Source organism: Vigna unguiculata, chromosome 8 (genome assembly GCF_004118075.2).
Source record: "Vigna unguiculata cultivar IT97K-499-35 chromosome 8, ASM411807v1, whole genome shotgun sequence".
In the NCBI taxonomy this organism is placed as follows: domain Eukaryota; kingdom Viridiplantae; phylum Streptophyta; class Magnoliopsida; order Fabales; family Fabaceae; genus Vigna; species Vigna unguiculata.
Window position 1 is genome coordinate 2,387,306 of NC_040286.1, and position 23,489 is coordinate 2,410,794.

The 23,489-nt window shown below is 34.6% G+C and overlaps 3 protein-coding genes across 7 annotated transcripts; 1 reads left to right on the forward strand and 2 right to left on the reverse strand.

The window, feature by feature from the left end:
• The first annotated feature begins 506 nt into the window (after nt 1–506).
• LOC114194629 (kinesin-like protein KIN-4A) lies at nt 507–11,353 on the forward strand. 5 transcript variants are annotated; one of them, XM_028084976.1, is made up of 26 exons: nt 507–868; nt 1,970–2,116; nt 2,206–2,355; nt 2,493–2,746; nt 3,245–3,426; nt 3,512–3,636; nt 4,228–4,264; nt 4,810–4,901; nt 5,016–5,123; nt 5,355–5,468; nt 5,671–5,758; nt 5,918–6,030; nt 6,277–6,375; nt 6,455–6,568; nt 6,656–6,772; nt 6,851–6,931; nt 7,271–7,342; nt 7,750–7,843; nt 8,069–8,100; nt 8,176–8,273; nt 8,354–8,452; nt 8,605–8,826; nt 9,523–9,685; nt 10,051–10,206; nt 10,284–10,513; nt 10,844–11,353. In XM_028084976.1, exons 1-25 carry the CDS (start codon nt 749–751, stop codon nt 10,497–10,499), a joined length of 3,093 nt encoding a protein of 1,030 aa, XP_027940777.1. In that variant the 5' UTR covers nt 507–748; the 3' UTR covers nt 10,500–10,513; nt 10,844–11,353. The 5 variants fall into 5 exon arrangements, 2 of the variants coding, with proteins under 2 accessions (XP_027940777.1, XP_027940776.1); XM_028084975.1 differs by having other exon boundaries at nt 10,850–11,353; XR_003606407.1 differs by having other exon boundaries at nt 508–868; nt 10,284–10,608.
• Nucleotides 11,354–12,078: 725 nt separating this feature from the next.
• LOC114193300 lies at nt 12,079–14,661 on the reverse strand. Its single transcript, XM_028083032.1, has 2 exons — nt 14,257–14,661; nt 12,079–12,801 (listed from the first exon to the last, which is right to left on the reverse strand). The coding sequence occupies exons 1-2, from the start codon at nt 14,404–14,406 to the stop codon at nt 12,436–12,438; spliced, it is 516 nt and encodes a 171-aa protein (XP_027938833.1). The 5' UTR covers nt 14,407–14,661; the 3' UTR covers nt 12,079–12,435.
• A 2,463-nt stretch (nt 14,662–17,124) lies between these two features.
• Nucleotides 17,125–18,744, reverse strand: LOC114193530 (uncharacterized protein At4g06744-like). The gene has a single exon (XM_028083363.1). The coding sequence runs from the start codon at nt 18,557–18,559 to the stop codon at nt 17,243–17,245; it is 1,317 nt and encodes a 438-aa protein (XP_027939164.1). The 5' UTR covers nt 18,560–18,744; the 3' UTR covers nt 17,125–17,242.
• Between the last annotated feature and the right edge of the window lie 4,745 nt (nt 18,745–23,489).

Below are 23,489 nucleotides of genomic sequence, written 5' to 3' on the forward strand. Positions count from 1 at the left end.
AGTTAACATTGAAGTAAAAATATGTCAAACAGTGTAAACAATTCAAATACTATCATAAAATGTGTCTGAAAAGTCAAATAAACTTAACAAAATTTGGTTAAAATGATTAAATTCACGCATTTTTTAAAATGAATGACTAAATTGATAAAAATTTTTAAAAAATGACTAATTTTAAATTTTACTAAAATTTGAAGAAAAAAACATATTTAATCCTTAAATTTATTTGTATGGAAGGAGGTAAATGTATTTTAGAAAAAAAATATTGAGGGCAAAGTGGTAATTAAGCAAGAGTTAGAGGTTTTTATGGTGAAGCAGGTGGCCGTTGTGAAAAAGAGAGGGGTAAAATGGGAAATAGAGATTGTAGGAAAAAGGTGAAGAGGGGAAAGGGAAAATGATAATGGTTGTTGTCATTACAGTTACCTCCAGTACCTTAGTTTGCAATTCCCAAACTACCCTTTTCTCTCTCTCTCCTCCTCCAACTATAACTACTCTCTCTCCTGCTCCTGTTCTACTCACTCACTGCATCAGCACCAACAAAGACAACTACAACAACAGGCTTTCTTTTTCTTTCTCTTTCTCTGTTCTCCGCAGACAATGCGCGAATGAACACAATGCGTGGAAGAGCCAATTGAATTGATTTGAATTGAATTGAATTGAAAGATTGAATTGATCTCTTTCGCATTCAGCACAACGACACCAAGCACTACTCTCAGTGGAGGTGTGTTTGGTGTTTCGTTTGTTTGTTGTGATGGTGGAAGCAGGTGAGGATTGTTGCGTGAAGGTGGCGGTCCACGTGCGACCGCTCATCGGCGAGGAGAAGGTTCAGGGATGCAAGGATTGCGTCACCGTCGTTCCAGGGAAGCCTCAGGTGCTTTTACTCAACGCAATGTGTCACTGATCACTGTGTAATCATAAGCAACAGCTTCAACTTGTTTGCTTGCATTGTTTGTTTTCATTTGCCTTTTTAAGAATTGGTGAATCTAGCAACCGGAGATCTGGATCCGAGATTGCTTAGAAGAATTCATTTACAGAGAGTTCGCCATTTACAGAGATTGCTTAGCAGAATTCATTTATGATCTGATTATACTCTTGCTTGATTGGGATGTTTGTTTTGCTTCTTTCTATTTTGGGCTTCCCAAGCACATTTTGCGAATCCGCTCGGTGTGGAAAATCTGAGTCAATCTTGTTTAAACACTCTAAGGCACCAATTGTGACACCTTTTTCAGTAGCATTCGAGCCTTGGTTTGTCACGTTATGGGAAAGTTGTTCCCTCTGCTAGACCCCTCCTGTTGGTTGCGAAACATTATTTGTGAACTTAGTTATTAATGGAATCCTTAAACCCGTATCCTTATAGAAGAGTGGTAACTGTTTTTGTGTGTGTGTTTTGTTTTTCTGGTTACATTTTACATTGGTGATGTGAAGTGTGTGTGAACATCTTGATGAAAACGGGGAACGATGAGCTAGTGGAGGCTTGAACCTCCGGTTTTTTAGACTGCAAGCTGGAGTCAATTGAGCCACAAGCTCGTTGGCTGAATGGTTTTTTCTAGAGATGTGAGCGCGTTGTAAATGATGTTATGGTGTTAGTGAATTAAAGGAGTTCTTTGGTTTCTTGGTGTCATTTAGAATATGGCTCACCTTTTACATCAGTGGGAAACCACTTTCGAATTACGTCAATTTTCTACTTCAGTATTTGGTAAGGATCTAACAGCTGACTTTATCTTTTTTTAGTAGTAGTAGGTCAAAGTGACGAACAGATTTCATTTCTGTACATGTTTTCTATCTCCAAGGTTCAAAAGTATTACTGATTCTCTCACCTTAAGGAAATTTATCACACCGTATATTTTTCCTGTGTAGACTTAATGCATGGATAAACATGATTTAGTTAGATGCTCCCTCTCAGATAGCGTAGTGTTGTAGTATTCTTTAGTAACTTTCGGTCGAATTTTATTTTACTGTTACTATGATACAGGTACAAATTGGTGCCCATTCCTTTACATTTGATCATGTTTATGGGAGCACTGGTTCTCCCTCATCTGCCATGTTCGATGAATGTGTTGCTTCCCTTGTCGACGGTTTGTTCCAAGGATATAATGCTACTGTTCTCGCATATGGTCAGGTATAGTTACAGCTGAAGGAAATACAAGTTACATACCATAATATTACACTTGTTCCTCTTTGGTATGTGACGTTTTCACTCCATTGCAGACAGGTTCCGGGAAAACCTACACCATGGGAACTGGCTTTAAAGATGGTTGCCAAGAGGGAATAATACCTCTAGTCATGAGTTCCTTGTTTGACAAAATCGAGACCTTAAAGCATCAGATGGAATTTCAGTTGCATGTTTCCTTTATCGAGGTCAGTTGATAGTTTTGATAAGGTCTACAGCCTAGGTTTTCAAAGTTAAATTCTGCTATAATGTCTGAAATTAAAATTTTCATATTTGTGAAATTGTTTAGATTAAACATCTAACAAAGAATTTTAATTGTTCAAAGATCCTTAAAGAAGAAGTAAGAGACTTGTTGGATCCATCATCTATGAACAAACCAGAAACTGCAAATGGACACGCAGGGAAAGTGACTATTCCTGGGAAACCACCGATACAAATTCGTGAGTCATCAAATGGAGTCATTACTCTAGCAGGATCTACTGAATTCAGTGTTACAACTCTAAAAGAAATGGCTGCGTGCCTGGAACAAGGATCATTGAGTAGAGCAACTGGGAGCACAAATATGAACAACCAATCCAGGTTGTTTTCTTTTAACGGCGTAAATTCATTTCTGATGAAATATTTGTTTTGTCTCCTTTTTGGATTTCTCAACAAATTTTGGATAAATATGCTCGAAAAATATCATCGGAGCATCAGCTGTACAGTGACATTTAGATTATAAAGCAAAAGCTAACAGAAGATATGGTGTGTAATTGCTTGTTGGTTTTAAACTCTTCCCATGGCTTAAATCAATCTGAGCTTTCAATTGTTTTCTTTTAAGCAGTTCCATATCAAATATGTTGTATTTCTTGGTAGTTAAGGGAATGACTAATAAACGAAACTCTTTGCATTGCAATTTGAAAGGGTTCTTGCTGTCAGCTGCAGTTCTAATGATTTTGCAAATGAATAATCCTGAATTTTACCTATTGGCATCAATTCAGCCCCCACGGTTTGACGCTGCGCGTCAAAATGCTGTTATATTTATTTTTCTGGAGTGCTCTTCTGTTACTTATGCTTCTTCTGTATGTGTCCAACCAGTCGTTCACATGCTATCTTCACCATCACTTTAGAACAAATGCGGAAATTCAATAGTCCTGGTGAGATCAGTTTAAATGATACAATGAATGAAGAATATCTCTGTGCCAAGTTGCACTTGGTAGATCTTGCTGGATCAGAACGAGCTAAAAGAACAGGGTCTGATGGTCTCCGTTTTAAGGAAGGTTAGGCAGTGACATTTTCACTATTATCTTCTAAACTTGCTTCTGATCATTATGAATTCTCTAATAATATGTTTCTTTCAAACAGGAGTTCACATTAACAAAGGTCTTCTAGCACTCGGTAATGTTATTAGTGCACTTGGTGATGAAAAGAAGAGAAAAGAAGGAGTTCATGTTCCTTATCGGGACAGTAAACTTACTAGGCTTTTGCAGGTTTGAGATCTATATTTGAATGCTGACTAAAAAATCTAACAAAATATACAGTATCCAGTTATGCATTTCATTTATCTTTCCACACAGGCTTTATGTCAAAATCTATTGAACTTCAATTTATGATTTATTTTGATAGTTACTGTTTCCTAGAAGAAAAAATAAATAAATATTATTGTCTAAGAAGAAAAGGTTAAATTACTAAGTGGGCCCGAGTTATTTGTGAATTTTCAAAATGATCCCTAAACATTTTTTTTATTTGGGCCCCTGAAGTAAAAGATTAGGTGTCAGGTCTCTAGGTTTAGTTTATGATGGTTTTGAAAGCAACAGAAAATACAATTTATAGAAGTTTTATAAACTTAGGGAGTCAATTCAAAAAAATTCACATGATCAAGGACCAGATTAAAAAAATAGTTCGGAGACCTGTTTGAAAATTACCGAACAGTTTAGGGACCCTCGTTGTAATTAACCAAGAAAAACAGATAAAATAGGAAACATGCTTATATGATTTTATATTCATGTTTCCTTTCTTTGATTTTTTAATTTAATTATTTTTTATTTCTTTTTTATGAATGAAGTTAAATTGTTTTGCAGGATTCACTTGGCGGTAACAGCAGAACTGTAATGATAGGTTGGCTGTTTTCCTTGAGTCTATTCCAATCAATTTTATTTTTCCCTCTCCCATCATTGGCCTTCAAATGATAAGCTCCATATAAACATTTCTAATAGTCATGGAGCGCATGCTTAATATTTTGTATGTTTTTTTCTAATTTCTTCCTGTATTCGATATTCAAGTTCATAAACTCAGTTGCGTCTTTGTTATGAATGAATGTAAGCACCGGGGAAGAAATATTAGAAACCAATTAAAACATGCCTTAGTTAATGCGTAGAAGTTCAGTGGTGTGGATTTTGTGTTCTCAAATACTTCTTCCAATCTCTAGGAGTGATTTTAAGAAAATTTGAACCTCTGGTATCTTCTCAGTTTAACCTAAATGATTGATGACAAGTATTAAAAAGCTGTACATTGTGTTCTAGTTCCCTCCCCCATCTTTGCAGGGTGCACTTTAGAAAAACTGTTGTTAAATTTATAACTTCTCTTCTTACTAAAGAAGTATTTTGGTCCCTGATATTAACTTTATAATTTATCTTCTTACTTGAAAAGTATTTTTTTCCCAGCCTGCATAAGTCCTGCTGATATTAATGCTGAGGAAACCCTTAACACTTTGAAGTATGCAAATCGTGCACGCAACATCCAGAACAAGCCTGTTGTAAGTCTCTGCATCACCTTTATGTCCCTTTTCACCTATCTCACAAAACTGAGATAATTATTGGTTGCCTTTGCAATAGACACTGATGCTCATCTTTGGTTTATTGTTCCGTAGGTCAATAGAGATCCCATGTCCAATGAAATGCTAAAAATGCGACAACAACTTGAGTATTTGCAAGCAGAACTTTGTGCTCGCTCTGGTGGCTCTTCCGAGGAAGTTCAGGTAGTTTGTTTGTGTTAAATCTTTGACAATGTCTTGCATTAATTTTAATTTAGTTCCTATGATGGGGTAGTGGTAACATTGACTGGACATAATTTATGATGCACAGTTGGAGACCAATCAATGCTCATCATATTGGTTTTGAAAAGAAAAAATACTATTCTTAACTGGACCTGGGTGCTGGGCTTCGTTGTACATGCAGTTCTAATATGTAATCATTTTATAATTGATTAGGTCCTCAAGGAAAGGATTTCTTGGCTTGAAGCAGCTAATGAAGATCTTCGTTGTGAACTTCATGAATACCGCAGTAGATGCTCTGTTGTAGAACAATGTGAAAAGGATGCTTATGTATGCCACTGATTCTTCCGTTGATAATCTTCTTTGACTCAATAATTTCCCCCCTAATTTTCAGTGTCTAAATGTGTGCTTTCATCTTGGTATTTGCGTTCCACTACTTCAAATTATTTCGGTTATCATAGCCATGAGCGAAAGCAAATTCAGGATAATACCTCTTAAGGCGGTACATTAATTTTAAAAATTTCATTTTCAGGATAATAGCACATGTAATGCAAAGACTGATGGTCTTAAGAGGGGCTTACCTATAACAAACTCTGATTATCCAATGAATGAAACAACAGGTCAGTATCTTCTTTGGCCAGGACTTAATAACAATAATATTGCAAATTTTGAAGCTGCAACTTGCTTCATCCTGTTCCTTAACGCTGTCTCCTAATTCTTAAATTTAACCAAGTATGATTATTAAACTTCTATGATTCGGCTTGCAATTGCAAATTTAGCAGGCGATTCAAGGGAAATCGAAGAAGTAGCAAAAGAGTGGGAGCATACTCTTCTGCAAAATAGTATGGATAGAGAGTTACATGAATTGAATAAACGCTTGGAGCAAAAAGAGGTTGTAACACTGCTTATGTATAATTAACTATACACAATGTGACATATTATGCATCAATAAATGATAACATTTAAATAAACTGAAATAAGGGGTAACTTCTGTCATGTAATTTGACTAGACTATCTGCAATAAGTTTTTAACTCTGATGATTGATCCAAATTCAAATAGTAATCATGATAGAAGCATTGAATGGTTTTCTTCTCTCTTTTTGTATATTAATGTACGTATTGGGATTGATGTTCACAGTCTGAGATGAAGCTTTTTGGAATATCTGATGCTGAAGCACTCAAGCAGCACTTTGGAAAGAAGATAGTAGAACTGGAGGATGAGAAAAGAGTTGTTCAGGTTCAATAGGAGTTCTGCAAAGTTATTTTGCTCCCACACAAAATTCATATTTATCTATGGTCCTGATTTATGTATGCAGCGAGAGAGGGATCGTCTTTTGGCCGAAGTTGAAAATCTTGCTGCCAATTCTGATGGACAAATGCAGAAATCAGAGGATATCCATGCCCAAAAACTGAAAACACTTGAAGCCCAGGTGAAGAGTCTGTTCTATTTTTATTTAAAAGATTTGAATTCGAACAATTCTAGATTGCTAATATAATTTCAAAATTTTTTATGCTAGATTCTTGATCTGAAGAAGAAACAGGAGAGTCAGGTCCAGCTTCTGAAGCAAAAGCAAAAAAGTGATGAAGCAGCGAAGCGATTGCAAGATGAAATACAATCCATAAAGGCCCAGAAGGTTGACTTTTCTACTTTTTCATACCTTAGTTTGAATCGATAAATATACTCTCTATTATACACTGAACAATGATTGCAGGTTCAACTGCAACATAGGATAAAACAAGAGGCTGAACAGTTTCGACAATGGAAGGCTTCTAGAGAAAAAGAGCTCCTGCAAGTATGTCGACCTTCTCTTTTTTATTTTTTATTTAATATGTCCTTTGCCTCACCTTTATTTTATGGTAGAGAAAGTTTGCCAATTAATATTTTTCCTAAATGAAATATTACTTAAATATCAGTTGAATCTTTCTTTGTGAAAACGTAAACATGAAATATTTAATTTATAGTTTGAGTATGGTGTGTGGTTATCCAATCCAAGCTTTTGAATGACTTCAAATTCAAGAGGTAAGTAGTGTGATGGTTGATAATGACTAATTAATCTCTTAAATATGATTTACTCACCTGTACTGCATTTAAATTCTATGATTTTGTATTAAATATATGTTTGCAAATACAGTTAAAGAAGGAAGGAAGGAGAAATGAGTTTGAACGGCATAAGCTGCAAGCTTTGAATCAGCGCCAGAAAATGGTGAGTATTGACAAGTTGTTGGATGGCAGCCTTGTTTTACTTATTAATATTGTCTTGCTTGCTTGCTTATCAAGATTAGTCGTAAAGGTTATTCTTGTTGGGTTAAGAAGTTTAATCACTAGCGCATAACTATGTGGAATATTAATGAATATAGAAGGAATGATACCTTCATTATTTAGATACTCTTTTAGTGATTAATATTCACTCATGCCCATGCGTGGAACTAAAACAGTGTTCTATGATGAGGTTAAAAAGCCAAATAAAAATGAAATCTCATTATTGCATTTGTTTTATTTTATGTTCTTGCTACACAACATGCATAACCATCAATGATGTTTGACTTAGTTATCAAGAATGATACTTTTCATAATAAATTGTTATATTGAACAACTGAATATTTCCTTTAGGTCCTCCAGAGGAAGACTGAAGAAGCTGCAATGGCCACCAAAAGGTTAAAGGAGTTGCTTGAAGCTCGTAAATCTTCCAGCCGAGACACTTTGGGTATGATTTGCCTTTAGCACAGAATATGCTCATTTTTAATGATTTGCAATTTGGCATGTCTTGCATGAGACATGGAAAAGTTTATCAGGTCATTTCTAATAGATATATTCTTTTAAAATGCCTTAAGCATAGGAAGCTTCTCTTTTAGTTAAGAACATGGGGATTTTAGTGCAATAACTCTTCCCTTTTACTATTATCAAATTCTAATTACATTTCATTTTCTAGTTGCAATGAATGGAAGTGGAACGAATGGACAGGTAATAAACTTTCATCTCCTTTAATTTTCTTGATTATCTACTCCAGTTATAAAGTAAGTTTAGTTTATTCTTTAGAGCAATGAGAAGCCCTTACAACGGTGGCTTGATCAAGAGCTGGAAGTCATGGTAAAAGAGCATGAAGTTCGATTTGAGTATGAGAAGCAAAGTCAAGTGTATGCAACCTATATCCCTAAATTATTTTTCTTTCTGATTGATCTGTAATGTAACATTTAATATCGTGATATTGCTACAGGCGAGCTGCCCTTGCGGAGGAGTTGGCCATGCTAAAGCAAGTAAACGGGTTTGCTGCCAAGGGTCTCAGTCCTCCAAGAGGAAAGAATGGATTTGCTAGGTCTGATTCTTAAATAAATGTTATTAAATTTATTAATGCTTTTTGTCGTTAGTTTTGTAGTTTTATGGCTCTTCCAAATGGTAACACATCCAATATAAAAGGACTATTTCTCTCTTCATGGATGTTGTTAACATCTATCATTCTTCTCACAGAGCATCCTCCATGTCACCAAATGCAAGAATGGCCAGAATAGCTTCACTTGAGAGCATGTTGAGCATATCATCTAATTCACTTGTGGCGATGGCTTCTCAACTTTCTGAGGCAGAAGAACGTGAACGGGCCTTCACTAACCGTGGACGATGGAACCAGTTGCGCTCAATGGGAGAAGCCAAGAATTTGCTTCAATATTTGTTCAATTCTGTTGGAGATGCTAGGTGCTTTGCTTAACCAAAACACTTTCAATATTTTATCTGTTAAGGATAAGAATTGTACATTAGTCATGGCCATATTTTGCGTGTTTTATGTTCACATCTGATTTAATCCATCAAACACTACGATCAGTAATTCATGTAAAAACAAACAAACAAAAAGCCTTTTCCTTCAAGGATCAGTAATTCATGTAAAACACTAGAAAATTTGGCATATTATGTCCTCTTTTTTTATTAATGGAATAAAGCAGAGATAGACGAGGTAAACTCCAAGATGCACATACAAAAAACTTTTAACGGTATACCATTTATGTGAGTTTTTTTCTTTTTCACATGTATATCTGGCTCTGTTATCTTGCTAATTTGATGATTCTCTTAAACTAAATATTTACTAGATAGAATGGAAATGATGCCTTTAGTTACATGATTCCCTTAGCACCTGGAATCTTATTGCTGGTTTGATACTTTGATCTTGATTAACATGATTTTTACAAGAGCTTGATAAGCAATAAACTAGCAGGAAAATAGTTGTTTTGAATGGTCTTTGGTCTTCCTTTCCTGCTCAGAAAACTACAAAATGAGTGGAATGTACATGAATATTGGTCAAGTTAAATTATAATATACAATCACTTGTTTTACTGGGTTTCATATGACAATCTTTTCTATACTGTGGAAAATTGAAGTTTTAGATGCTAACTACAGGTGCCAACTGTGGGAGAAGGACACCGAGATCAGGGAAATGAAAGATCAAATCAAAGAACTTGTAGGTCTATTACGGCAAAGTGAAATCAAGAGAAAGGAAGCTGAGAAGGAACTAAGAGTGAGAGAGCAAGCTATTGTAACCACGTTGGCTACGCCAATTTCTGTAAGATCTTATCTACCTAAGATTCATGCTAAAAACAACTAAGAATTTTAAAAAATAAAAATAGCTGTAGTGCTGCTGCCGAAAAGGTCAGATTAGTGGCTTCTTTTAGACAAAAGTTAGGCTTGTAAACAGAAGAAATTGGCTGTCATCTCACTTAAATCATAAAAAGCTTATGATTCTACGGTTTTATATAGCTTTGTAGTGATTATCTCCTTTAATGAGGATTTCGTCTATTATTGTCTTCATGTTATCTTTTTTGTGACTTACTTTTGATGGATATCTTTTACTTTTGTGAATCATTGTAATTGTCAACAATACACAACCTTCATTTTCAGTTGTTAATTATCATTGCTCTCTGCCAACAGGGAAACTCTCCAAATTCGTTGAAACACTGTGCAGAAGACACAAAGGAACCTTTATCCCCGGAATCTCTGCCAGTACAGAAACAGCGCAAATATATGCCGGGCATCACTAATGGTCAAGTGAGGGAATCAGCAGCCTTTATAGATCAGAGTAGAAGGGTAATTTATTCTCCATTTATATTAAATTTATACTCATTTTCATTGGGCTAACGATGTGAGACTTTCTGTCAATGCAGATGGTACCCATCGGGCAACTGTCAATGAAAAAACTAGCAATTGTAGGACAAAGTTCTGGCAAGCTATGGAGGTGGAAAAGAAGCCACCATCAGTGGCTAATGCAATTCAAATGGAAGTGGCAGAAGCCATGGAGACTTTCTGAATGGATTCGACACAGCGATGAGACAATCATGAGAACAAGGCCACGTTCACAGGCTTTGCCGTATGTCATGTGAATCTGAATGCTATGGTGATCATCCATTTGCTGTTGGCTCAGTTCATTTTTTAACCTACAAGAATAATCCTAGACATAAAGCATTGGAAAAAACCAAAATCTAGGTGCAGGTAATTACCCTCTATATTTTCACATCATCATCAAACCAAACCCTGTGCTGTCCAACCTTTTAAAATTATATTCTTCCTTTTCCGTCGTTTGATATTATCCACCCCTTTATATAATTTATCTGTCGGTTAATTTTATGAATTATTCTGTAAGACTTAGTTGTAACTAAACAAAAAATTTCTTTGTTTCTTTTAAAAGTAAATGAAGATGCATTGATCTGACATTACTTGTTTCTAGTTGCAGGGTAATAATTAATGGGTTGCTGACAATAACATTATACATACTACCCGAATGTTGGAAATGTTTCCGTTGTTTGCTGCTTATGAAGAGTCTTGTAAAGTAAAGTGTGTAAAAATGTTGCCGAAGGCTTCCCATGAATAGGAGTTGGTGGCATTTGTGAAGATCTTGCCATACAAATTATCTATGAATATTGTGTGTATACCAACACTGAAAGGGGAGAAAAAGAAATATTCTTTTGTGGAGTCTTGGAAATGTGCATTGAGGGTCTTCTGTTTCTTACTTGTAAGTTGTAAGTTACCATGGTCTTACCGTGTTTTGTCAGGCATTGATTTTTTGTTGATAGATATACTGTAGTCTTCCTCTGTCACAAAGCAACAGAAGGAAATTCTTCTGTTTTACCTGTAGGTCTTGTGTGTAAAAAATATTAACTATATTGAAAGAGATTGTAATTTACCATACCAGAGTTTGTAGCAAGGAAATTTTTAATCAGTTTTCCCCCCTTTTTAATCAGTTTTCCAGGCAATATATTTATTTGTACTGCACGTTGAAGACTTGTTTAGAATAACTTATTTACTGTTTATTTGAATCCATCATGTAACATATTTTAGCTTCTAAATTTTACTGCCATCAAAATCCATGCAGAAGTGACATTGAATCTTTTGAAAGAGCAGTCAAACCAAAACAGTGTAGCAACCTGACCATGGGTACATCCTGTGCGTAAAAAGGAATTTGCTACATACATTGCACTTTTCCTGTTAAAAAAAAAATCTTCTCAATTTACTTTGTAATGGAGAAATTTTGGACTGGGGTAAATTTTTAGAAGGAAAACTTCTATTTTTGGTGGCATTCTGTGTGCGAGCAATATGCGCATGAAAAATCTGTACATTAAATAAATATTTAAATTGATGTTCATTTATACAACAGCTAAGAGATTTGTCTCAATAGATTTATCAGGCCTGTAAGCTACTCTTGGAGATTTGCCTATAAACTATGTTAATTCAAGAGAATACTTGGCATAAAGAATAGACATATCAATAATCAATATCATTTACTCTTAACATGCAATGGCCATCTAACTGTATGCATCAGTGCTCTATTAGATACAAAATCCGCAACAACAGGAGGCTTTTGATTTATTTATGTCCAAGACAATGCCAAGGAAATGGTGAAAACAAATTACCCTGTCCATATTTTTGTGAATTGTTGTGCATTTGTTGTGCATGTAAAACAAATTGAACATAAAGTAGTATTATTTTTGCTATTATTACTCGAACATACAACTAAGTGAACGGAAAAAATATTTAGTAAAGATTACATAAGGTAATAGTAAACACATTGGAGTCAACATAGACATCCCAAGTTTACTCAAGACCAACTCTGTATGGTATGGTTTACAGCACTGAAGTCTTCAAAGGACAAAAGTTCGGCAATTCACTCCACTATGACAGCAGCATGACTTTTCCAAAGATAAAGTTTCAGGCATTCAGAACTCAGAAGTTCGCTCATTCCACCGGTTCCATCTTAAAGATGCACATAAAAAGTTGCATCAACATGGGTAACCAACCTTAAACTGCCACAGGATCAAGAGATCAACAACACCAGTATGCATAATGCTCATCTTTGCGATGGTTACTAACAAGGCCTCCACATTTCAAACAGATGAAGCTGCTTCCATCAGAAACTGCATCCAACACTACTTGCATCCTCCCACTTTCTGCCAGTATGGAAGTCCCATTAGCATCTGGGTTTGGAGTAATTGATGGGCTGGTCCTGTTATTAGCAGGTGCTTCAGTCACTGAAGGTTGAGCTTCAGCAATAGCACACTCAGCAAACAAAGAAGCCAGTTTATCAACTGTAGCATTCTCTTGCAGTTTACTTCTGTACACCTCTCGAGCGCGATGCAGGGACTGAAAAACAGCTTCATCACCACCTCTAGTCCTCATTGCTGCAACAACCTGTTCCAGTTATAAGTCAATATCAACCGCAGGAATCATGATTAGATTTAGGGAGTGTTTGATTCGTTTTCTGTTTTTCACTTACAGTTTTCATATGTTCACTGTTTATTACAATGATATTAGATTGTTATCATTTTGTTTCATGTTCTCTAAATGTTACAGGGAAAGTGGGAAAACAAGTTTGTCATTTTCACCTTTTCCTTTATGCAACTATGAAAGTAGTAAACAAAATGAAACCGAAGGAACATTTTGTAATTACAGTGAAACAGATAAACTATAAATGAATCAGATGACAAACAAAACACCCTCAACTATTGAAGTCGGATAACAACCAAACACCCTTTTAGATTTTGGCTTTTTATTTCACGTTTGGAAAGTATATAGCACTTTCTACGAGCATGATTCATGTTCACACATCACAACAGGCACATTCTCGATGCATGTGGAATGCTTGAATGGTAGATTTCACACCACTTTTTATTATCTAGGTTTTAGAGACATTGGAATCAAAGATAAAACTTTCATATGTCGGTCACCAAGACATCATAATATTGGAAAATTGAACAATGTTTGTTTGACAATGCATTCATGAAAATATGACCTACACATTTTAAGAATGTAAAAACTGGAGAGAGTAGGAAATGGAGAAGAGATTTTCTCGTTAAGAAAATCCATGACTTCATTAAGCACTCTAAACTGTAACAAGAACTCCACTTTGGTGATGTAAGAAAAGAAATTTTTAAAAGATATGAACTTATGTTTCTGTGCAAAGTGCCTCACATAAATCATGCAAATGGTTATTTGGTTAATGCTAACTTAGTATTTTATGGTAAATTAGGAATTGAGAGAGGAAGGAAGAAGGAAGAATCTAATCAAACTGAAGGGAGAAGGGAAATGGACACAGATTAAGTTTACTGGCCATTGTTTAGATGTTTAAAATCCAACACACCCTAAAGCAAAACATTCAACAGTTTTGGCACACAAGAGAAGTGAGTTATCCCTGTATCAAATTTCAAAACTCCCCCAAATGCATGATGCAACAAATATAAATACAATACCCAGTAATTTGCAGGCCTCGGGTGCTAAACTTAGCACCAAACTACCACTTCACAGCAAATTGTAAAAATGTGAAATTCAAACCGAGACTATCTTAGTGGAAAATACCTGCATATAAAATATCCCTAATTTTTTTCACCCCAGAAAAAATTCCCTAATTTTTTTCTCAATTTCATTCATTTAGCAGCTTATAAAACAGTAATTCATTCCATGGGAAGTTTTCTTTCCAACCCTAGAGCCTGTTTTTCAGACTCAGTTTAAATAGGATGAACATTTACTGCACAGAACACGAATTAACGAAAAAAGAATCAAAGATAAAATCTTTAAAACTGAAGAATGTAAAAAGAAGATAAAGAATGAAAGAAAAATTGAAACAGAAGAAGGAGAAGAAAAGATTACAGCTTGGAGGGCCTCGGAAGGTTTGCCTTGAGTGATGAGTTGGCGAGCCAATGTGAGCAAATCTCGAACGACGTCGTTTTGGCCGGAACTGAATACGTGCGGCTGCGATGATGATAATGATGCTTCCGCTTCCATCATTTCCGAATCCATCTTATGATCTTTTCTTTCTTTACTCTTTATTTTCAATAATATTACTATTACTATTATTCTTTGTCTCTGTCACTTTGATTCTAAATTCTTACAGAAAGAACTATTACTATTTCATTTCTAATGAAATGGTTGGGTTTAGAAACTTTTCATCACAATTGGGTCCGAATGGAATTGATTGTGTGATGATAAAGAATTGTGAATAAGAGAAGCAACTGAAGAACTTGAAAATACGGTGCTAGTTACTTCTAGCACTTTCTGCTGCTCTGTCTATTTCTCACGACGACAAGAAGCATATTTATGATGTCATCTTTCACTCGGGATTTGTTTGGGCTCGGTCCAGATCCTGGCTTAGGCCCAAACGTTTGCTCACTTCTAATGTTTGGGCCCTTTCTTCTCGTACCCTTCAAAACCCATCTTACACATCTTTCTTCTTTATTTGGTTATTACTTTATACAGCCCACAATTACTAACTGTATCTACAAAATAACAGGACTCAAAAAACTGTTACTATTGCCACCACTTCCATGATCACATTGTTACCGAGGAGAAGAAGAAAGGAAAAGATGCAGCATAAAACTCATTCTAGAAAGTTCTTTCTATATTTCGTGTATTTTGAAAAGCTATTTTCAAAACACATTTTATGTAAAAATATTTCCAAGAACTCATTCTAAAATATATTAACAGGTTTGTTCTGTAATGCATTTCATGCATTCTAAAAATTTTATCTTGAAAAATTTATTCCAAAAAAATTGTTTCAAAATCCTTATTTTGAAAATCTTATTTCAAAATCTGGAAATCAGTTTTACAGAAGGAAAAATATTCATTTTGAAGATGTGAAGGAGTGCACGAAAAAATTGTGAAGGTGCAGGAAGTAAAAGCCCTGTATTTTCTACCTACTGTTTTTGCTTTCTTTTCTGGTGACACTCTTTTTTAACATTTTTTTTTCTTTAATTAGTGTAACATGAATGCATACAAAAATTCTACATCACAATTATAACTTTTGGAATTTTACATATTTTGGTATTTTAATGGATAAATTGTAAGTAAAAAGAAATGTAGGAAACAACGAAACCAAATTAACTAAAAAATTGACAAAAAAAAACAAACATTTGATAGAAAAGTGATGTATTATAGCACATCTCCACTTCCATTGAGCTCAATTATAATGACATAAGTTGAGTGCCAAGTGGAAAAGGCAAATCCCAAAACTTTTCCCAATCAATAAAAATAAGCATCACAGAAAAGAAAAGTGTTAAGTTATGGTCTTTTGGGACGGTTCCTTTAATATTTTTATGTCTTTTTAAAAAACCATGCCTCTCACCTAACACTTCCACTGCCACTGTGCTGCAGCAAAATCACTTGCACCCCACAAACATACAAACAAACCATAGCCGACTTCTGCATATTGCATCAGAAATCCCCATTTTCAATTGCTTAGAGATAACCCTTCAAACTTTTTCTTAAAAGATTTGATTTTTTCTCTAACTCTATACTATAACATTAATTTGCAATGTAAAAATTATCTTCATTTATATAGTTTAGTTCAATAATGTGATTGGTCTTATGATTCCAACACTACCATTTAAAAAATGGCCAAAACTGAATGAGGTTTATTGATGCCGATGTCAAGTAGTACACAAACATAATCCACTCTCATCTTTGTCACATTTCATATATATATATATATATATATATATATATATATATATATATATATATATATATATATATATATATATATAAAATTTGGTTTCCCAAGAAAAAAACAAGGTAAAGGCCTCCCACTTGGGTTATTTGCATGTTTCCGTTGACATTTAAAACCTTAGAAATCCAAGAACAGTGCCTAGTGACAAGGCTGTTTAGATGAATATCAGAGAGTTAATAATAAAATTATGCATTGTTGGTCTCTTTTTGAGCTGGAACGCATGGCCATGCATGGCTGAACTACATTCATTACCTATCAATTCATGATTATGGGAGCAGTTGAGTTAATTTCCCATAGTTTTTCTCTTCCTTTTTTTTTGTCAAAATGAACAGAAAACTGTCTCAATGTCTGTCTGATCAATCAGTGGTAAACAAGATTGCAAAAGTTCTGCAGTGTATCAATAAATTAAAGATTTATTCAGAAACCATACATGAAATGTTGTAATTTCACTTATTTGTCTTTACTTCACTTGCCATGTGAGCTACTTTTTATGCATGAGGGACCAGGCCATTACTTATGTTATCATCATATGGAAAGAAGAAAAAAGCAAGATAGTGTGGTAGCTAAGAAAAACAAATGTGACTTTGTCTGACAAACAATTGCTTATCCCTGCATTAACACAAATTTTAGGACCATATGTGCTTTGGAAATTTAGATTCTCTGCTTTTACTGTTGATGGAGTACCTTTTCTTAGTTTTTGAAATTGTCTCTACTGTCAAATTTCATCCCTAATGGTATAAAATAAAATCAGAAATCAAGTTGATCCTGATATTAGATACTAGATTGATTGGTAGCATTGAAATTAGAAGTCAATTTGAGTTGTATTCACTGATATACAGAACTAAATTTACTGATGTCTAATAGAATGGTTAAGAAGTGCACTTTAATTTTGATTCATTCTTACAAAATTTACTTATAAAATGAGATTTATATCTATTTATATATTTTAAATTGATTCTAGTTGACGTATAACTTTGACCTGTAATCAAAATGAGTTTGTTGCAGACATTGACTTGACATGCCGAAATTATTTGAAGATGGATGGAGCATCACAAAGTTGAGTTACAATTAGACATTACAGAGGAATGTAAAGAAAGGAGAAACAAAATAAGAATTGCAACCCTTAGGCATCTAAGGAATGGGATTTTGAAAAGGAAGCTTACAAGGGATGAGACTATAAAACCAGATGAAGGGACACATCCTTGGTGTTGCAAAGAACTGAGCACACTCAATCACTGATCTCTGAAAGGGAAGATCAGGAATACAATTGTTGCTAACATCAAGAACCCCTCTCTGAATCAGCATCCTGCAGAGTGGCCCCACATGTGTGAAATAGTTATCTGATAATGAAAAGTTGACCAAATTCACCAACCCTGCACACACCACTTCTGGCACCATGCCATACAAAAGATTACCACCCAAATTGAGCACCTCCACCTTCTGCAGACAGCTCAAAGATAGAGGCAAAGGACCTGTCAATTGGTTGTTCCCAGCATCAAACACTGTGGCCTCTTCAAGAAAACCAATCTCATAAGGCAAACAACCTGTTAACTGGTTGTTAAGTAGCAACACTTCACTTAGAGTGGCCAAAGCCTTGGGAAGACTCCTTGGGATTGGACCCATGAACTTGTTGTTTGCTAAGGTGAGTAAGAGAATCTGAGTGGTGGCTAAGTTATCTGGCAACCCTTGTGTGAAGATGTTGTTGTTTATGAAAAGGACTTGCAGGTTCTGTATGAATATCTGTGGTGGCACTGCCCCAGAGAAAAAGTTGAACCTCAAGTCCAAGAATGTTAAACCACTCATGCCTAGAACAGCAGAGGGAAATGGACCAGATAACTGATTGTTGCTAACATCAAGCTCATATAGGTAAGGGAGTTTGGCTATTTGGGGTGAGATTGTGCCACCAAAATTGTTGGAATTGGCATGGAAGAGAGCAATATCAGGGAGGTTATCAATGAAACCATCAAGGGTGGAAGCAGCAAGTTGAAAGCCATTGAAATCAACAGAGGCCAAAGCAGTGGCAGAACTGTTATCAGGGGGAGTGTCACAGAAGAAGCCTCTGTAGCTGCATATATCTGATCCAACCCAAGTGTTTGTCACTCCCAGAGGATCTGAAGTGATGGAAGATTTGAACTTTTGGATTACTGGGTACACTACTTCAAGTCTTTGGTCTGCAAAAACAAGAGGGGGTGAAGTTGGAACTGCTTCAATGGTAGTAGATTTTTGACATGGGGTGGTGTTTTTGTTGCTGTGGTTGCAACCTTTGGCTGAGCCACCACCACCACCACCACCACCACTACCATTACCTTTGCTCCTGTGGCCACTGCTACTACTTCTTCTGAGACTTTTTGTGTTAACATCATATTCATGTGGTGACATCTGCACAGGAAGAGACACCAAGAAGATGTACAAAATTGTGACCAACAATTTTGCAGGCATGCTACTCATGTTGTCTGGTTTCTCCTCAACTCTACACACTTTGTTTGGTTTTGAAGCAAAGTAGGCAGAAAGAGGTGCAGCTTATATTAGGACAACTTTCATCAAACACTTAATGCTCAATAAGCAAAATGATTGGACTGATAATAATCCAAACAATTGTGTTTCGTCACATGCTCGTCATGTTTCATTCTCTTCTCACACACCATATCTATGAAATCAATTTATTGTATTGGTGATTTATATTTAAAGTAAAACGTTTGATTAAATATTCAGAAGACTTCAAATTTCTGTAGCACTCACTCAGATTATGCTGTCCTATCTAAAACTATGTAAATTATGCTTATTTACATTTTTTTAAAATATTTGTTGCCAAATGTTTGTTAAGCCATTTCAAAATTATCATTCGAAAATAATTTTTATTTTTATTTCATGACTCTTACGTATAATTATATAAATACTCCAAATCACAATTATTATTTATTATCACATAAAAATATGTTAAAAAGAAATAAAATTATGGAGGTGCAGTTATCCCTTCCACTACGTTATTGAGCCATTCCAATGATGGCCATTCTAATGATGGGTTGTATATCCATAATTTCATGTTGAATTTTACATTTAGTTTGTACACTATCTCAAACATTGGTGGATTGTCTTTCTTGAAGAATGTGAGATTTATATATATATATATATATATATATATATATATATATATATATATATATATATATATATATATATATATATATATATATATATATATAACTAGGAAAGAAATTTACTCATCAAATATAAATAGCTATATACATTACTATTTTCTTTTTATTTTTCATTGGTGATACTAGTTTGAGATCAATGTTCACATGTATGTGTTTACATTTACTCTCATAATTGTTTCTTAAAAAATAAATATCTATTCTCTGGAAAAATAAATGTATATGAATTTATATTGAATGAATGAAATTATATTGTATTATATGAAATTATTTGAAGAAGATGTTATCCCATTTGTAATTTGTACTATTAAGCACATGATCCTACTAACAAAAAATAAATAATTACTTCATTAATTGTCTAATGTAGATTAAAATGGCATCAAAGTTTCTATATTTGAATTTTCATCATCTCGTGATCAAATTTGTCAAGAAACTTTATTTATAATTGAATTTATTTTTAATATCCATCGATAAATTTTTTAATATTTTTTAATATGTCAGTAATAATATTTTTTTAAAATATATTGATAATTGAATTTTCATAATTGGTCAGAACATATATCGAATTTTTTTAAAAAAGTATATATTAGTAAAATTGATGATTTTTTTTTCAAATTTGACAAATTATGAGTGAGAAGAAAGAGGGGATGAAAAAGTAAATAAAAAAATAAGCCATAAATAAAGTATCTTGCGGTAGCACAGAGAAAATATGGTAGAAATAGAAGAAAAAATAAAAAAGTAGTGAAAGGAAAAGAAAAAAAAAAGGATAATATATATATATATATTAGAAATTAAAATTAGTACTTCTACCAAATAGTAGAACTAAAATTGAGTTTAGTGATGAAAATTTTCTTTTAAATACAGGTATAAACGTAGCTCATATTACCCATAAGTTAGGTCAAGATTATTTATTATACAAGTTAGGCCAAAACTTTTAAAATTAGTATTTGATTGAAAGACCGTACATTGTGTTATTTAATACAATCTAATTAAGTAAGTAGTAGTCATAATAATAATATATTTACCAGCATAAATCTATTTAAATTTATAAACCTATTAACTTTTGTATAAATTTAAACATATTAGTCTATTTAAAAACAATTTTGTAACTTTATCTAAAATATAATGTTACAACAAAATTATCGTCTACCTCCATCTTTATTTCTGTCTCAATCTTCACTTCCATTCTATTTTCTTCTCCACCTTCACCTCATTATTTTTTTTCACCTCCATCTTATAAAATATTCACAAGTATCCATTAAAACGGATGCAAAGATCATAATAATATAAAATATAAGGAAGAAAATAAAAATTAGTGATGAAAGACGTAGAATATAAATTTCAAATTTCACGATCTGTGTGCATTATAAATTATATAATCTGAAATATAAATTTGCATTATAATTATACAAACTAGAATATAATTTTGTATTATGTATTTTATAATTTAGAATATTTATAAATTACACAGTCCAAATCTATAATTACAACATATGTACAGGTGGAGTTTTAAAAAACATGGAGTGCAAAATGAACCTATGGGGGTGCAGGAAGAAATTTCTGTGGGTTTGTTACTGTTGCAAGAATTTTCGTAAGCCCAAATAGTTTGTGCTCTCTTTGTCAAAAAACCAGTAATAATTTACTGTTATAATTTATCCAAAAAAACATGCATTGTGAGACAAAAATGGCTGTTTTTGCCTAAAACCCAATATTCATTGTTATAATTTATAAAAAAATAAAAACAAGCATTGTGGAGCAGTTCCTTCCTGAACCTCCATAAATTTCCCTTTACACCCTTTTATAAATATTTTTTTTCTTAAAAAATAGTTTCGAATTGCATAATTTTGAAGTAAAATATGATTCCAAGATTATGTAATTCGAAACTCAAATAACTTTTGTGACATCCCATTTTAATAGATTACACTACTAAATAAAGTATCACACAGTTATAATAACGAGAAGCACTCAGATAAACAAAAACGATAGAAAAGTTAATTGTTACAGTCATTCCAGAAGCATACTGTGAAAACAAATTTAGGCATACCACCATGTCATAGGCAACCTAATAGAAAGTTAACAGTTTTGCAAAAGGCGATGCTCCTTTAGAGCATGAGGTTACAAAAGGCACTTAGGGCCATAGACCAACCCTGAGAATCACATAGACAGATCCCCTAAGCTGCACCACTGCCACCACCAGGCCTACTCCCAGAATTTCCTCCATCTGCTCCCACCAAGGGTGATCATCGCAAAAGAGAAAACACCACAAACACAAAACAGAAATGCAAGGGTAAGCTAGTGTAATTTAATTTTTATCATGATACAACAAACAAATACTTAAATATACTTTAGCATGCAACACAACAGGCACAGAACATCATGTTATAGCAAACAAGCAGGACACTATGACTCAATTATCCGGATAATTATACTAAGATCGAATTCACTGGACGCTTGCACTTGTGGTGGCCTCTACTGCTCTACAGAGCCATTGCCAATGGGTTTCACCCTACCACGCACAAGGTTAGCCTTTAAACGTCTAAGGCCATTATCCTGCCATAGACTAGGGCCTCCCGCTACTCTCACCACTTGGGTCAGTTTGCTCTACATGAGACTCACTGACCCTTTAGAGTTTCGGGATGCGGTCCTTACTTGAATCCATATCTCAATATACACACTACACGCCACCATAAAGTCTCCCCACGAGACTCATGGAATTACGCCTATTTCACACCAATCTCATGGTTCGTATCTCGTAACCACCACTTGTTATCCCAACATTCATTTCTCATGCATATTCTCAACCAACCAAACAAAATTTCATATATTACTCATGCTAACACACAGATTTCAGTGCATACAACTCATACAACTCATGAAATCACACCATAACCCTGCATGTTCAAAAGAAGTAGCCACACCCAAGGTAAATAGGAATCCAAAAACATAAAACCACACTATTCTCGCTTGGGCTAGAAGACCTCGCCTAAGCTGCAGCGACTGTCTCGCTTAAGCTAGGCCTTCTCGCCTAGGCGAGACCTGGAACAGTGGCACTCTGCGAGTCCTCGCTTGGGCGAGTCCAGCTCGCCTGGGCGAGATTGTCATTCGCCCAAAAATATAAAACCCCTCGCCTAAACGAGGAGGCAAGCAGAGTACACTGGCTTTCCTCGAGTACTCGCTTGGGCGAGCCATTCTCGCCTGAGCGAGACAACGCATCGCTCAAAACGAGCTTTGGACGCCTGAGCGAGATGCTCGAGCAGCACCAGGGCGAGCTCTCTGCTATTCTCGCCTGAGCGATACAAGCTCGTTTAGGCGAGAATACCAGTCTCCCCCACTGTTTCACACATGCAATACCACAAACAGACATATCCACACCACACAGTTCATTACCATACAAGCACAACACTTTTAAACCATCTCATTCACGAAATAAGGCACAAATATATGGAAAAGCACTAAAATTTTACAAAATAGAAAAGACTAACTCCCCTTACCTTTTCTAGACTCGAGAAAAAGAACAACAACCCAAGGAATGCAACCTGGCACAACAGCTCTACGGACCACAATGGTGAGCAGAGAAGAAGAGCTTAGCTTGAAGATGGAGTTTTCTCTGTGCCCTAGCAGAGCTCCTTGCTTGAGTTGTGGGATGGAGAGGAGGGTTGTTTCTGAAAAGGTGACAAGAGTCAAATGAGACAACCAAGTGGGGTATGGGGTCCTACTGTAGGGCTGGCCTTGGGCCTCCGAAAAGGCCAGGCCCAGAACTCTATAACACTGGAAAAAAAGGGGCTTACAACTTTTGAATTATATAATATGAAAATATTTTTTTCTTAATCTTTTCAAATTTTTGGAAGTCAATTTTTTACTTTCAAATTGTACAAAGTCATTTTTAAATATTAGATTGTATAATCAAAAATTTATTTTTTTATTTTTTAAGTGCATAATCCGAAAGTTAAAAATAATTTCAAATTATGTAATTCAAAAATGATTTTTGACTTCTAAATTAGACAATAAAAAAACAAGTGAATTTTCTTTATGCAAGGGTACACAAGATAATTTATGGAGGTGCAGGAAGAAGCTGACATATCGAGGTTTGAACATAAATCTGTGTAATGTACTCAAATTCTTCGACCACCACGAGTATAATTATTAAAGTAATATTTAAAAAATTAACACTTGTAATATATATTATATGACAACTTTTACACCGTTAATGTATCATGATTAAA